Source organism: Apaloderma vittatum, unplaced genomic scaffold (genome assembly GCF_000703405.1).
Source record: "Apaloderma vittatum isolate BGI_N311 unplaced genomic scaffold, ASM70340v1 scaffold14098, whole genome shotgun sequence".
NCBI classification, from domain to species: Eukaryota; Metazoa; Chordata; class Aves; order Trogoniformes; family Trogonidae; genus Apaloderma; species Apaloderma vittatum.
The window spans coordinates 109,294-126,006 of NW_009730359.1; the positions used below are offsets into that span (position 1 = coordinate 109,294).

Sequence of the window (16,713 nt, forward strand, 5' to 3'; positions counted from 1 at the left end):
CAGTAAACTAATCTGTCCTGATCAAAGACCGGTGCTGTATAGTGCTATGAAGAGACTACATGACTTGGAGATGATTGTGGGATAGAGAAAATGCTGGTAACAACTGCACCTAAAACACAACAGGAAGATACACAGACATCTCACACTGCTGGTAATGTAGCTACTTTAGATAGCTCTAGCAAAGAACTTAAAAAGCAGCTCTGGACATAGGAGACTAATATCTGCCCATCATCAAGATTCTTCTAGTACTTTTTAACTTGTATTTGACTGGTGATAGCTCAATTGTGTTTCAAGTTGGTACATCCCAAACTAGATTTTGCAGGTTTTTTTCTGAACTTCAGGACATACGTACTGTATGGGTTTTATTTGTCCTTATTTAGACCTCTTCCAGCCATCTAGACTCACTTTTCTGCTAAGTGAAAAGAAATATTTCTATGTCATGAATCATCTCATCCTGATTTAGCTGTCTCAAACAGGCCAAACTGCACTTACGAAGTGCCCATTTTGTTTCCATTGACTAGAGAAAGAAAGACCAGACCATATAGAGATAATTTATGCGAGAGATGTCTAAGTCTTTACATACGAATCCCAGATAACTTGTACCTAATACATAACCAGCACAATTAATACTTTTCAGCAAACCTACCCTGCACAGTATATTGTGGTGAGGTCACGGAGCTGCCCTTTCTGTAACCCTCTACAGCTGAACATGGATACTGATGTTTTGAGAGGATCGTTCCACCAATTACCCAAACAGACAAATTAAGAGTAGAGGAATACAACCTGTCCCGCTTTGTACCTTCTCTAGTGGCCTGTGACAACATTTTGATGAGCAGAATTACAAGTTGTCTTTTTGAACTACTAAGCACCACTCATTATTTTAATAAAGAGGAACAATAAATGTTATCAAACACTGTAAGTACCACATGGGACAGCAGAGACAGAGGCTTTGAGCTCTGCTTACGTTTATTCACCAGTGATGTCATGGCAGGTCAATATGTGAGCAAGACAAAGGTGTGCTTATGTGAGTGTTGTTTATAGTCACTCAATCTCATCTGCAATATTTAACCCATCAATGTGAGCAACCTTCTCCTGGAATGAACTGACAGGTGAATAAGTCACGTCAAATGAATCAAAAGCCATTCTTAACTATTGACATAAAATTATTTCCTCTGCCAAGGTTTCAACACGATAGGAGGATGAAGAAGATGAGAAAGGGAACACGTTCATACACATTATTCACTTCCACCTTACTTTGCCATTGCCACACAAAAATTCAAAATATAAAAATGAACTTGTGATATCTGAGATCTTGAGGCTACCCACGATTTTTTATAGGAAGCTTTACAATGAGCATTGTCACAGATTGCTTGAAGAACTACAGCTCTGAATGCTTTTGGCAATGCAGGAGATACGCAGGTTGCATGCACTAAATGTAGTCTCTCACATATCTTAAGCTAAGAAAGCACTCAGGATGAGCCCCGTTCATTGATAGCAAAAGTGTTTGAACTAATCACCAAAGAAAATGTGTGAAATGTTTTCAAATGGATGTGGGAGAGAGAGCAGGCAGCGATTCATCAGTATTTAGCAAACAGATGTCAGTCTGACTCTCCAGTAAAAGTCAAGTGTCAGATCAGTAACTCCAGGATCTTTTTTGAGTTTTTTTGAAACATAATGTTTTATCCAGACCCTTTGACTTACTGTGCCATATCATTATCATTCTGCTGTCTTGAGGGGTTTATCAGAGGGTGAGACGTGTTAAGACTTTGGTAGTGAAAGCTGGCGAGACCCTGTAGTTGCGTTCAGGAAAAAAAAAAAAAGTGTACAAAAAAGGTTGTACATGTGTTTTCTGCATATATCAAGAGTTTGCACCCATGTGTGCTTCAGTTGCAGCATCAAGCGTTCATATTGACAATGAACAGATTGTGCTTGTCTATGCTTGTTATCACCTCAAAGCTTCTAGGAACTAGCATAATAGCTTTTCAGAAACAAGTAGAAAAGGAAGAAGGAAAAAAAAGAATACCATGGACACCAGTTTGTTATGGTAAGAGTAAGTATCTATGGGGAAAATGTCAAATATACAAGATTTCTTATGTAAACTGCATATTGATTATATTAGAAGAAAGAGAGGAAAAGTAGGAAGGAAAGGGATAAGAGAAAATGAAGATCAGTCTGAAAAGCAAGCAAGAAAGATGAATGAAGGGACTGAAGAGGAAAAGGACAATAATAAGGAAGTGAGAGAAAATACAAATGCTGTTACTAGCTACTGCAATCTGGCCAAGCTACAACTAGTCATTATTTCAAATATCTACAATAGCTGCTGCTGAATGCTGAACTACTTTGCATTTGCTATTGCTCCAGCCAAGTCACAGCTGAAAGAAAAGCAAAATGTATAGATGGATATGTGTGGCAGAGAGAGGCTTTGTAAACAAGAAGGCTAATAGTAACCTATAGCTGAGGAGAAACACAGCACAATGCTGCATTTTATATACATACAAAATATGAAGTATAAATTATTGTCCAGTATAAGGGATAAAATATAAAGCAAACGCATGTGAGTTTGCAGTATATAAAACCTCAATTTCTAGGCTGGGAAACCTAAGTTTTGCTGTTTACATACGTATGTCTTCATGTGGACCAGGTTACAGTTAATGACGCTTGATTTAGTCGGCTAAACACGAACATGTCATATTTTTTGAAAAACTATACAATAGATGACTACATTGCACAAGAATAACAGATGCAACAGACGACCTAAAGACTTGTACCCTTCTGGACAGCACCAGAAGCTCACACAAAATATATATGATGGCATCCTAGAGCTAGTAATTTCACTGTAAATCAAATAACAACTTTTGGCCATTGTACACCTGTCTGGGTGCCCCTGCACTAACCAGCTCTTCACTGGCTGTTACAGGTGCTTTGACATCTGGCTCAAATAGAAGCAGCTACATGGAGTCACTGAAATTTAGGTTTCTTAATCTACGATATCACAGGATCATGCCCAGAGAACTTGATTCAATCTCCCAGTGTAGATTTCTAGTGATATCTGAGGTGCCATAATGACACTCAGACTAGTAGCTAGGAGGGGACAGGTCTCCCATAGAGTCTATGTTATATCCACCAGCTCTGCGTGGGTACATTTAATAATTTAGTCATCTCAAACGGCACTAGATTCCTGTGTTTAAATGACTGAGTTGAGCTCAAAACATCATATCTGCCTGGAATATTTAAAAACAGTGACCAATAAGACAGTGTTATGTCATCTCACAGTCCTCTACTTATCTCATGGCTCTGCAATTTAATGAAGATCTATTACTTTCGTTGCTTTTCAGATAGGGATTGAAGGCTTGGCAAAATAAGACTCACATCTTACCTAATTCCCCCTGTCTTCTGTTTCTTTTTAGCCAGATAGTCCTGAAGGAACTAAGCTAATAAAGACTGGAACCAAGAAATATGGGCCATTCTGGGTTATCTGAATCCAGGCATCCCAGAGCAGAGTGAATCTCACAACAATCAACCTGGCAGGTTGTGCCTGGATCATCATTCTCTTCCTTCTAGATTTAGATTGTTGGTTGGTTTTGGTTTTTTTCCATACAAAGCACTATAGAGAGCCATACTTTCTGAAGTAAGAAAGCCAAGCATCCTGAAGACTGTGAAGCATCAGAATTTGTTGATTATCATTATTTTTGCCCTCAGGTTATTTGGACAAAATAGAACTCTTCTTAGATCTGAACTGAAATCAAGTTAATTTATTCCAAAGCACTATCTGCATGTGCATTACTGATATGGGTAATGCACACACCCGGAGCAAGTACCCTCTGCCCAGCTGTTCCAGTCCTTGGAGCACGTCCCCCAGCCATGCTCTCACTGCACACATGCCTCAGAGCTGGGTGCACCCTCTGCCTTCAAATGTTTTGCTTTCCTTTGGAGGAAAGCCAAAGCACAGAGGTAAGCAAGTTACTCTAATATATACAATGACCCATGGATGGATACAGTTAGAGTAGACAGCTTTTGACAGATGTTCACTGCAAACAGTTGTTTGCCACATGTTTAAAATACCTATAGGTATCTATGGCATACATAAATAACAACATACAGTATTGACCCTATTGAGATGGTCTTATTTTGCAGAGCTGCAAGAAGAGAAAATAAAATCAGAGAAGGTTTTTTTTTTGGACATCAACAAATTGTGCTGCTCAGGTGTTCATACAGAAAAAATGCATCTCATTGCCCTAAATGACAGCCTTCTGTGATAGGATTGCTGAGGATGCAGTTTTGTTAATCTGGAAGGTCTAAGTTACTTCAGTTGTTAGAATTCTTTTTAACTAGTAATTAATTAAGTGCAATGTCAAGGTGTTCTACTACCAAGTATTTCAAAATCTATTTGTAAATAGAGAAGGTAGGTGATAAAATTAGAGAATTAAAGACGATGTTAATCTAGAAATTACATCAGCTGTATATTCAGTAAAAAAACAATATTGTATTCTTTTATGACTGGATAAGAAAGGAAAATGTAAAGTAAATAGAACATGCTATTAAAGCTTCTTTGAAGACTTTTCAGGATGAAGTCTTTTACATGAATTGGCAATCTTGTTCTAGCTTGTCAAGGTGATTATGAATATGAAAGGGGTAAAGAAATGCTAACAAGGCATTACTCTGAAAGAGTACTTTGAATGTACCATAACTTTGTTGCATATCAAAAGCATATCATCTTTGCTTCTTAACTTATTACGAAGCAAATCTGTGACATTTTGCTACAGTTTTAATGTCAAACATCACAAAAAAAGTGGGCAAACTGGGGTCCTTCTCACCTCAGTCTAATCTTAGCGTCTACAACAACCACCACCTTAACAAAATTTAATATTATTTAAACTCTATGTCACATTTGCACCCACCATCAATGTAGTTTTAAGGATATAACACGACAGCTGTTTACCAGTGCACAGCTGCTTCAGAAAGCAAGGGCAGGTAATTTTTGTGCAATTCAGTCACAAACTAAAGTTCCCAGTGCACCAATTGCTATAACAGAAGTTTTCACATTGTAACAAAGCAAAAAAAAAAGCATTTTACTCTCATAAAAGTACTAAAGTATTTAAAATATGCTCAAATACTTCTCATTAAAGCTTCAGATAAATTGCAGCCACCCTGCCTGCGTCCAAATACCTTCCCAGGTAGTACTGGTTGGGAAGTAGGTAGTACTGGATGGGAAAAAGAGGCATAACAATATTCCACAGAAGAAGAAATGGCGGAGACTTGTCAGCTGAAGGCTGATCAGTGTAGGCTGAGTCATTCACATGGTACAATATGATGAAAAGAGACAGACTATCTTAGCTCTGAAAATAGCTCAGCTCTCTAGTGTGGCATGATACCCGGGCTAAAAATCTCTGCTTTTTAGCATTGCCACAACTATGTTACTTCTGGATTCAGAGATAGAATGGTCTAGTCTGAGGGTCCCTCTCTTATTGCTCCTTGTACCATGCAGACAAATTTCCTACATTAGCCAAATAGCCAGCATCAATTCCTAACGAAAACTGTAGCTCCCATGTTGTCTCCAAGGCAGCAACCAGAAACTATCTGGCTTAATTTATGAACAGGGACTTGGAATAGTTCACGATGGTCTGACTGCTAGTCCACGTTGAAATGAACACTTTAAGCAGGAAGATTAACTTGGATCAATACACATTATCACAGAGCAATTTTTGCTTCCTATCATGCTGGATAAATGCTATTTTTTTTCCAGGACGGAAAGGAGCACAGAAGTCTTGCACTCCTTTAACTTTCATGGTGACTTCTTTAGAACTTTTCAACAGATCTGATCCTCAGACACATGGAAGTCAGCAAACTGCTGCTGGTGCCTCAAAAGACTTTTGACCAGCACCATATTTACTCAGGAGAATTCATATCACTGAATTACTGTACTCCTCTCCTAAAGAGCAAAGTATTGCAGAGAGAGCCACTACATAAACAAGAGAGATAAACCCTGCTGAAGCAAATATGCAAGGACTGATGCGCTCAGTTAAATTACCATGTACTTCCAAAGAATCTACACTCTAAATCCGGCTCTGACATTTACTTAATGTGTTACCTGTCATTTCCTCATTTCTAAAGAAGGAATAGTACTTACTCAAAGCTCTCCTAGGGAAAATTAATGTTTTCAGGGCACTTTAAAAATTAAAATAGCTACATATGTTTGCCAAGCTACCCAGCTGGATTGTGGGCACACTGATTGAGAGCATTTTTGTTGCTGTGGACTGTGCATATATTCTCAGTTTCAGTTTTGTTTCACTGGTTGCTTAATAAAATGTGTGGCCATAGATTACCAGTGTAATCTATGAGATACATATATTTGCATAAGAAAAATATGCTGCTTTTATTAGAAGCTCAGAAAGGTGGCTGCTTACAGGAAAGAGCAGATTCTAGGAATATAGACACTGGCTGCTTCCCCCCGCTCCCGCTTTTCTCTTTTTATCCGAAGCCTAGAAGAGAAGCCAGTTTGCAAGCTTATCCACTGCAGCCTAAAGGGGCTCATTCAGTACAGCTGAGTATCTGATAAACAGATCATCTAGCTCTGATTATAGACTGCTGGTATTACTGTTGGATGGACATGATACCAACTTGTCTAAACACAAGCCAGACTTCTTTCTGTTGAATGGCTACAGATGTCACTCTTGTACAGAAAGTACATTCCAGGATTGAAAAGCACTCTGGCTACTGAATTTTATGGGACAGCACAGCTGCAGCAGCAGTGCTGTGTGACATAGTTGTGCATTTTTGTAACACATGTGCAACTTAGGAGATAAACAGTGCCTGATATGACAACAGGACATGCACCCAGCCCATAGCTCTACCTACAGTTTTCTAGCCTACATACAAACTACTCTGCCTTCCCGTCATCTGTGGCTTTCAAATCACCATGCAAAGGATACTGAGAACAGTGTCAAGAACTGTAAAAGAAAACACCCAAATTAAAGCGTACATACATGGTATTACAGCCCGTGAGCGATTCTTCTGCATATTTTCCTCCTGCTGTGCAACAGTGGTAGCATTGGGTTCTGCCTGATAAGCACATAGAGCTTCCCATTCCTTCTCCAGACGGTTCTTGTTTTTCAGATGATCTTCCATGTAGGACTGGAATTAAGAGAGTACTGTGTTAAGCATTGACTTAGCTAGGCTCAAAGCTAAGATAAAAGGATGTATCTCAGGATGGAAAGCATGGTAATCTTGAGCTTTGGAGACAAAACATGCTCAGTCTTATGGCTAATTCATTCACTTAGAGAGTTAACGTCAAGCTTATTTGTGTTGTACAAAATGAGAATGCTAACATGTACCAGTGCTAACACAGAAAAAATGCTTGAAACCTCCAGCTATGGAGCTCCAGGAGAAAACGATTTGTTCTTCAGTACCTAGAAAACGTAAGCCCAAATGTCTCTTCCATGAGCTAATAAAAAAGAAACAAAAGACCATTGATAAAAATTACTTACTACAACAACACCTCATGTCAAACCAAAGGCTTTTAAAACTAAAGTTCAAGCACATACGTAAGTCACAACAACGATACAGCTGTTGAGGAGAATTAAAAAATTGCCAGGCTGAAGTGTCACAGCCCAAGTACCAGGTCATTAGGAACTCGTCCTGTAACAGAAGGCCTTGAATTGAGAAGGTGCTGTTAATTAATATTAATATACATTGTTAAAGATTGCACCTGGCATTCAGTGAAGTCAACAGTGTTAGGAGAAGGATCACCAAAGAACAATTAACTGGCTGTGGCAGGAATGATGGCCTATCAGAGTTTTTGTGGATCTACCAAGACTGAAGATTCAGTACCGCAGTCGATTGGGAATTCAGCTCCAAATGTTTGCCAGAAGTGAACTAAAATCCTATTCCTTCAGCCCAAGGACCTGAAAAGCATCCAAATAGGTGAGGGGAAGAAAGATAGAAAATAGGAAGGGGGGGAAAACCAGAACTCTTCCTCTCCTTTTAACAGGAAATTAAAAAGTGATCACCTGGTACTGTTTCAGAGCCTGTCATCTACAATAAGCAATAGAGTAATTCCATGTTACACCCAGTTCATGTTTGTAAACTAAACTCCATACTTTCATTACAAGGTAGGGTGAAGTTAACATCCTTAAAGAGATTAAAAAAGGGCAGACTGTTTAGGGGGCAGGCTCAGGATCTCATCGGTGGTTGGGAGCAGACATACCACTGGTGGGTACCACTGGTCCCAACATCAGTCAAAGTAGTTCCTGCCAGAGCACTCACTGATACAGCCCAATCTGTAGCAACACTTATCTAGAAAAAGCACCTGGAAAAGATTCACTGAAAAGTATAAAAAGCAGTTTAGTTTCTCTAGGAAACCTTTCCCATAGTCAATCTCTATTATGCCAAATAGCTCTTCCCAAACATACTTTGAAGAAGAAAGGTTCTCCTGGCCTCTTGGTAGGTTTAACAGAAGGTGCAAAAAGCTTGCAGCTTGTCTTGCACTGAACGGGAGCTCCGCTGTTGTTCCACCCGGCCGGCAAAGCAGGATACGACTCATTTTCTTGCAGTTTGAACTTTTTTTTGGTTCCAAAAATAGCCCCTGACACACAGCTTTGTTTTGTGCAGGGTTTGTCAGCTGTATGCATCCTTACATGAGATTTGTAAATCAAACCTGTTACTGAAAAGCCATTCAAGAAGTGACGCTTCCAGAAAGGCCATCTTTAAGGACACAGAAATACATTATATTAAAAGAAAGGCTTCTAAAGGAGATAAAAAATAGCGGTGGCCTGGATACAATCAAAACACCTACTGTGTGATTGCTTCTTTTCTACAATGAAGGAAAAAGCATGGCAGTGGACAGACCTGCGACCTGACGAATGCAGAGCTGGGAGAGGCGGGTGTTGGGGGAGCAGGTCAGGAACTGTGTTCACAGCCTTACCCTGAAAATTAACGAGAGGCAACAGTCCTCTGGAGTGTGCTTGTCCTTGCTGAAAGGCTGTCACCACTGGGGGAAAGGAGGGAGGCGAAATATCCTGATCTTTTCTCCTAGTAAATCTGTGCCTGCATATGTATGCTGAACATAGTAAAATAAACCACAATCCCTCCTAAGCAGAGACTAGTTGGTATATAAGAATTTTTATGAGGCAAGAGGAATAAAACCCAGCAAAATCTTAAAAATACCACTGAGCCAAGAGTCCTGGCTTCGGAGAAGCTGTTTAGCATGCAGCAGGCAGAGATCAGGCAGTCAAGGACCAGTGCGTAGCATCTTCCCATTTTAAACCTCAGTTTTATAATCTGATTCATTCTGACAAGCCCATCACCAATGTCCCATAGACTTCAGGGACATTTTATGCAGATACACAGATCTGCCAACACTGAATCTCTCCAAAATACTGTGAGAACCATGACACTGTAGGAAAAGGGCCACAAACATTGGATTCCTAAGGCAGGGCTGTACATAGCAAGGAGCTTCCCATTGGCTCCAACTTGTTTATTTCAAGGATTGTATTTTAAAAATAAATTTTATTTTCTTTTTAACTCATCAAATATGACATAGCTAAGGTAATTTGATTGCTTTTAGTACACATTAATTTTTAAATAACTCACCTCTCTTTAAAAACGAATACTTTTCTTACTTTTATGTTCCTTTTTTCAGGGAATCTTGAGTGTAGAGAGAAATGAATATTCAAATAAAAACACACTGAAATATTTACTTTAACCAGACAGCCACTTTTCAAGTGATTTCAACACCTGCGTCACATGGATCACAGGGCATTTACAAATCTTGAAAAGGTTTTTGACTATTTGAACAGACCTGTGGAAGGCTCTGCACAATATGATTATCTGCTTTACACATGTTTAAAAAAGCTACTGAGAAAGAAGCTTGCTTTAAAACATTCAGGAGTCAACTCCTCCAGAGTTAAGTGATCTTTCATTTACAGTCCTTCAGAGCCCCTACGCTCATCCCCATTTTGCTAAACAGAAGCTCAGTGATTCTGAAACACTCTCTTGGGAGCTGCTGGATGTACATTAAATTGAGTGGAACTTCTGATATTTTGGAGATTGTATGTCTACTCAAATCCACTCCTTAATTAGGATGTTTTCACGAGACATTCTGCAGCATTTGCCTGGTACAAAAGAAATTCATTACCAACACATCAAACACGCACGTGATTTTCCTCATCCCAGAGCACAGGTAAAATAAATAGAGGTTGTCACCACTGTTATTGTAATGCTCCTCAAAGCCTGATGAAAAAGGTAAAGGTCTGGTCTCACCAATAAGTCCACATCAAGACAAGTCCTGTAACACCAAGTATATGCTATTATTTAAACAAGCACTGTCTGCTTGGACCGATCTCCTGATGTACCTTAAATTTCATTAAGTCCTAATGTTCCTTCCACAGAGCCTCACCTGCAAGGACAACTGACAGCCCAGTCCACGCTTTCTCTTGTTTAGACAGGTAAGATACTCTTGCTACCAAACACATTACAGGGAAAAGGGGGATCATAGAATCAGAATGATTTGGGTTGGAAGGAACCTCAAAGATCACCTAGTTTCAACCCCCCTGCCATGGCAGGGACATCTCTCACTAGATCAGGCTGCATTGACACTATGTGGAGAGGGGGGATGTGTTTTAAAATCCATTATTATTGCGTGAGACGTGCCAGTCATAAGGCAAAAGATGAGCTTTCAGCCAGAGGAGGAGAGATTCTTCCCAGGGACCATGCATCTCTGGCCAAGAGAATCGGTGCCAGTGGCAAATATTAAGATAGGTTCAGTATGCCTGAACACAGGCACAAAGACAGAGCACAACAGCCCGGCTTGGCTTTGGTAAAACTTCCTGAGCACTTGGCTGATGTTTTAATATGGTGTCAGACCACTTTGTTTTTCTTTACTTTTTTCTTTACTCAAGAAGTAGCATCTAGCGCATGCTTTGTGATCAAGGTATTTGTTTTAAAAATGCCTATTTTATTAGCTCATGCTCAGCTATTGCAAAAAGCAATTCTTTTTGACAACATACTTCCAACACAGTACTTGATGAGACACTCTTTTCATGAGTGAGGATGTCTCTTTTAGTGAAAAGATGAGCAACTGTTAAACTGACAGACCTCGACAGGTCGAATCGAATCTCAGATGTCAGGTGAAGAAGTGGATGGGACATTATCTTAATCCTTGTGAACGGTGACCACTCCAATCCCCACCTTTCACCTAACACAGAGCGAGCCCCTGCTCTCAAACTGCTGCTGCTTTTTCCAGCGATGCAGGGGGCCAGGAGGTGCTATGGTGCTTCACTGGGCTCTGCAGAAGGAATCTGAAGAGGAGAGAATTGGCCTTAACTATACATAACAAATTGTGGACTAAATGACCATACCTGAAACAATTTTGTTTGTTATTCTCTCCAATTGACTTAAGTAAACGCTTTTTTTTGTCTTTGTTCTATGCTAACTTATAGGCTATATTGTTCTGGCACTGGACACCCTGGCATTTTTGCTATTCTCCTTAAACTTCTTTGTCTTTTTCAGTACTTACCAAATTGAATATACATGAGAAGAATATCTGTTTGCATAAATCAAATTTACTTTCAATACAGCGCATGATTTTCTCCTTCCTTTTTCTGGCTTAATACCTTATCATTAGTGGCTTCACAGTAAATTTCTCTGTTCCCACTCATATTACGTGCAGTGCTACAGAATCTGGAGACAAAGCAGCCTATCTGATTAGCCATTTTCAGGCCTCCAAATAATCAAATAATGTCTTGTTTCTTGTACTTCACTGAGAAACTTTCCAACGCTTAGGTGATCTATATCTAAAGTAGAAGCCTAAAACACAGTTCATTACTTTTTCTCAGGACACAAACTGTTCTGAACTACACATTGTATTCCTGGAAATACTCAAATATTTTCAGTAAGGAATGGTAGTCTTAATTTCAGATGGCTTTTTCATATCGATTCCAATTGCTTTGCTATTGCAAACTTAATTTGCAACTCATTGTCACCAATCCATTTATTTCAGCCCTAGTCTTCTTACACAGTATATGGCTGTTCTGTATATATTTTAGTGTCTTCACACATCATGAACTAACAGATCCATCCAAACTATAGACATCTCTTCTTATGACTCTTCAAAGATAATTCAACTTTATTTGTTGTATATGTTTGCAGGCCTAAGCTTTTCACACTTTTGAATTACTCCTATGTCATCACCTCTTTACAGAATATTACACTGTGATACTACTTTTAAAAGTCATTGTCACTCCCATTCACTTCCAGAGCATTATTTAAAATGTTATATTTAACTGGATCTAACAGTTCCTGTACTCTGCCAGACACTCCCATATATAGCTTTTGATCATTACTTTTTGTATATTGTCCTTTAGCCACTTTTCAATCCATGTAATCATCTTCTAAAAAACTGACATCAATTTTTCAATTAACTATTCATGAGACAGTTTCAAGCCTTTATTAAAATCTGGATATATTACATCTGTTGTTTTCACTTCATGTACTGGTTTTGTAGTTTTAGTTAAATGAAAAGCAATCAACTTTGTCCAGGCAAGATTTATTCTTTATAAAATTATGCACATTCTTACTCATTGTGCAGCTATCCAATGGAAGGATGGAGAAGATTAGCAAACACACAAAGGAAAGACTCCAGCCTTCCCCATCCTTTTAAACGAGACCCTCAACTTATGTCCCTTTTATGTCCTTGAAAAAAATCTCTCACTAGATAATCAGCAATTTCTTTTTTAATATATACTCCATTATTTTCTAGGGCTGGAGTCTGGACTCAGAGAATAGTAATAGAAGGGTTTATTTCTCTTCTCCTCTTCTCTTTCCTTCTCTCCACTCTTTTATAAAATTATGATTACTTTATTCTTCTGTACTGGTGCACCCACACTTGCCCAGATCTGCTGAAACAAAGCTCCCTGAGGTAAGTATCACTAGTAGAATCCTAAGCCATATTCAGACCATGCAGAGAACAGTTTCTTCAAATCTTCTTCATACCTCTCAGTATGGTTACATCTATGTATATGTGTGTATATATATATATAAAATTCTGTTGTGGCAGCTCAACGTCTATATCTCACAGAACTTACACCTGAAAGAAATCTGAGTAAATTAATATCTGGCTAAACTCTCACATACTTTCAACCCTGGGGAGCGTTCTGCACCTACCACTGTCAATGGCAACAACACTCTTGACTTTACTGGAGCCAGGATTTCATCATCTGATTAGTCAGCCACTTCAGGCTGAAGGCTCCTTTCTCTTTTCTAACTTGTCTTGTTCCAGATCTCCTGATCTTATCAGCAAGAACTGTCTAAGGTAAACCCCCCAAAATTGAGGAAGTAAAAAACCTGGGAATTTGTATCTTGCCTTTATAAGATACCCTGAAAAATTATTTTTCCTCCTCAGTGTTTGCAGACATATTACTACTGTAATACATGAAATCTGATTTTTCTCGTTATTGAGGGTTAGGGCTGGGCTGGCCACTAAATGCTGACAGATGCTCTCTAATCCCTGTCCCTTCTCAAATGGGAAGGGAAAGGGAAGGAGATAGAGAGACAGATTGGAAAAGAAAACTAAGACAGCTTTAATAAAGCAATAGTAGTACTAATAAGGAAATAATGAAAATAAGGAACTATATACAAATATGATATAGAACCTAACTCCCCCCTCCTGATAACAAAATCAATCACCACTGATGCTGCAGAGCAAGCAAGCACCGGGGAAGTCCCAGGCTCTGCAGTAGAGAGGAAGTGGACACAGGAGCTGGATTCAGGAACTCAGGACTGGGTCACCAGCAGGAGAAGAGTCCTCCTCAGACACCAGCCACTGAAGAAGACGAAGAGCAAGAGAATTGGTTCCGTTTAGTTTAAAGCAGGACATTTGTATTTCTCAGGACCTGATCAGACCAGTGAAAAGAGCACCTCTGAAGCCCTTTCAATTAAGTATTGAAAACTACTATGAAGCTTTACCAGTAATTTGCCATAAAACACTACTAACATCATACATAAAATGGTAGGTGATGGAAGAATACTAAAAAAGAAACAGAGAGAGGTAATCCTCTGATAAAGCAACTATTCAGTCTGGTTGAGATAATATCCTCAGACTGTTTAAAATAGGTTGTATTATACGGAAATAAATTCACTCAATTGGTGAAGTCAGTCAACAATAAAAATATGACATTCCATACATTCAATTTTATATTTTCAGATGTAAAGATCATTGTAAACAACTAAGAATGAATACAAAGAGCAGTCATGCTTTAAGCATGCCATCTAAAATAATTTTATGTGATTGTCCTTGGCTTCCTAGGGACGTATCACCTTTTCATGAGCAGTGTACGGCATAATCTACCAGACTAGGCTACTGTGCAACTTTTGCAAGAATGACTGTATTTCACAAGTGCATTAAATGTCAACCTATGTTCTGTTTACCTAAATTAATATACCCTTGATGTAGAGTGTATCTCTGCCGCTCCCTTTCTTAATGCTCTGATAATAGAGTTTTGTAACTTGTAAAAGGATTACTTCAATCCAATCAGCAGGTGCTGGGATCAGTGTGTATCAGACAAACACTCACTAATCCCTTTTCTTACAGCTCCCAGCTGCCAAAGGTGCTCAACGAAATCACACTGAAATGGCTGGATACAACCTGGTGTGGACTGACACAGGTTTCCAGTGCTGGAGGAAATGTTGAAAAATACATGTGATGCTAAACACTGCTTGAATCGAAATGATAAAGGCAGATACGTTTTTGAAAGCAAATGTAATTAAGAAATTAAACAGTAAGAAAACCACCAGAATGCTTAATTATGAAATATTTACTCTACCTGGCTCTCTAAATATAGCAGAAGATAAGGAAATTTACCCTACAAAGAGTCCCTTCTCAAGGATTATCAGTTATTTAATGGTGTCTTCTAGGACTTAAAATACAAACACCCCATGTCCTCCTCCTTACCCCCTTTCTTGAAATCTAAATTAGGCCTGTGAAGTTTCACCCCTGCAATTACTTTGCTTTAAATAAACCTCAACAAAAAGATGATTACCATAAAAGGAATATAATTTGCTCCCTTACAATCTCTGTACTTCTACAGCTCCTTCCGTCCAACTGTCTGAAAGCGCTCATGTTAATTCTGCAATGGAGGCAAGTATCATTGCCATTTGACAGATGGGAAATAAAAGGGTGGAAACATCCAAGTGAATTTCCCAGTGTCACAGAATATACTCCTAAACCACTTATTTTGCAGAGAAATTCAGAACTCTGTCTTCTTGACCACTGGTTTTTTTTTTCATTTCCCATGATTATGTTTACAGACAAGGCTAAAGGTCATTTAACCTTCATGAATCCATATCTGATAACATTTTTGTTATTAGAGAATACCAAATGTTCTAATTCTAATGGAAATAGAACAGGTTTTGGTTTGGGATTTTTGTTTAGAAGTTTAAGGGGGTTTATGGGTTGACAAGCAGAGGAATTTAATTTGTGCACGTTGGATTCTGTTTATACAAAGACATGCCAAACTAAATAACAAAGATTTAAAAGACAAATTAGCCCAAATCAGCTTCTAGGCTTTCTCTACTTCTTATGGTAGATTTCACAATAAAAACCTTAAATAATAAATAGCCTTTAAAAAAAGGAAGAATGTTATTTCAAAAACTGCAGGGCTAAATCTTTTAGCCAAATACTGCTATTTCACAGCATGGATTATGTTGTGACATTTCTTAAAAACAAAAATAAATCCAAACCAAAAAAAAAAATCCAAACCTCTCCATTAAAGACAACTCTGCAGTATACGAATTGATGCCAAGGATAGTGTCAGCTGAATTTGTCAACTGAGACATTTTGGGAAGGCTTTCTGGTAGCTTTGTTAAAAAGCAAAAGTGCAAGCTACACAGCTAAATAAAAAAGTAGCAGAAAAACTGCAAAACAATCCTATATCAAGTCCTCCAACTCCTTGTGATAAATATTGACACCCAATTCCATTCTCACAGGAAATTGTTATTTTACTCTTATAAAATAAATCTATTTTTTTAGATGATCCCTTCTTCTCACTTTATTTTTTTACTAATGGTTTGAACATCACACCACAATACATCTTTGTGATTCATTTATGTGCCTGCTAATGATGTTGTATGTCTGAAATGAAAACTTTAAAAATGTATTACCATACACTAATTACCTTGCTGAAAACACAAAACCAAATTCCCCGCCTTCTTCCTCTCCAAGCCCAGCTAACCCAATTAAGCACCTAAATTTGGGTTCCCAGTTGGGTACTGTATTTGCAAATTTAGATTTTAATGAATTAAAGTCTGTTTCTTTTCAGAGCACTTGTACAGTCATCTTCATTTACTATATATAAAAAATACTAAAAGATAAATATAGAATTCTGAAAACGTCACATTTAAAAATAATCTTCTCTTCAAGCATGGTCAAGTTCTTCAGAGATAATGAGACTAGGAAAACCCAGGCAACCATGACCAAGTACTTCAAAGTGATACAGCATATGATGTGATTTATAGATAGTCTGGTAAATTATGCCTCTGCTAGACAGTGGCCATCTTGAGGGGAGAAAGGAAAATATTTTTTCTACAGATGTAACATCCCTGCTAGGGCAAAGGGCTAAGCAGTAACACTCCTACCTCTCTTTTTAAATATGTGAATAAAAGTGAAAAGTTCCTTCTTCATGAATAGATCATGACTTATAAAGGAAAAACTCTCAGCTTTTC

At 38.4% G+C, this 16,713-nt stretch overlaps 1 protein-coding gene across 1 annotated transcript in view; it reads right to left on the reverse strand.

Moving 5' to 3' along the window:
• LOC104277962 (receptor-type tyrosine-protein phosphatase N2-like) overlaps positions 1-16,713 on the reverse strand; it is a gene marked incomplete at its 5' end in the record, with an annotated part of 82,443 nt that overhangs the window by 52,450 nt on the left and 13,280 nt on the right. The window contains one exon of the mRNA XM_009874784.1: positions 6,984-7,131. Coding sequence (XP_009873086.1) covers positions 6,984-7,131 — 148 coding nt within the window. The remainder of the gene's footprint in view (positions 1-6,983; positions 7,132-16,713) is intronic.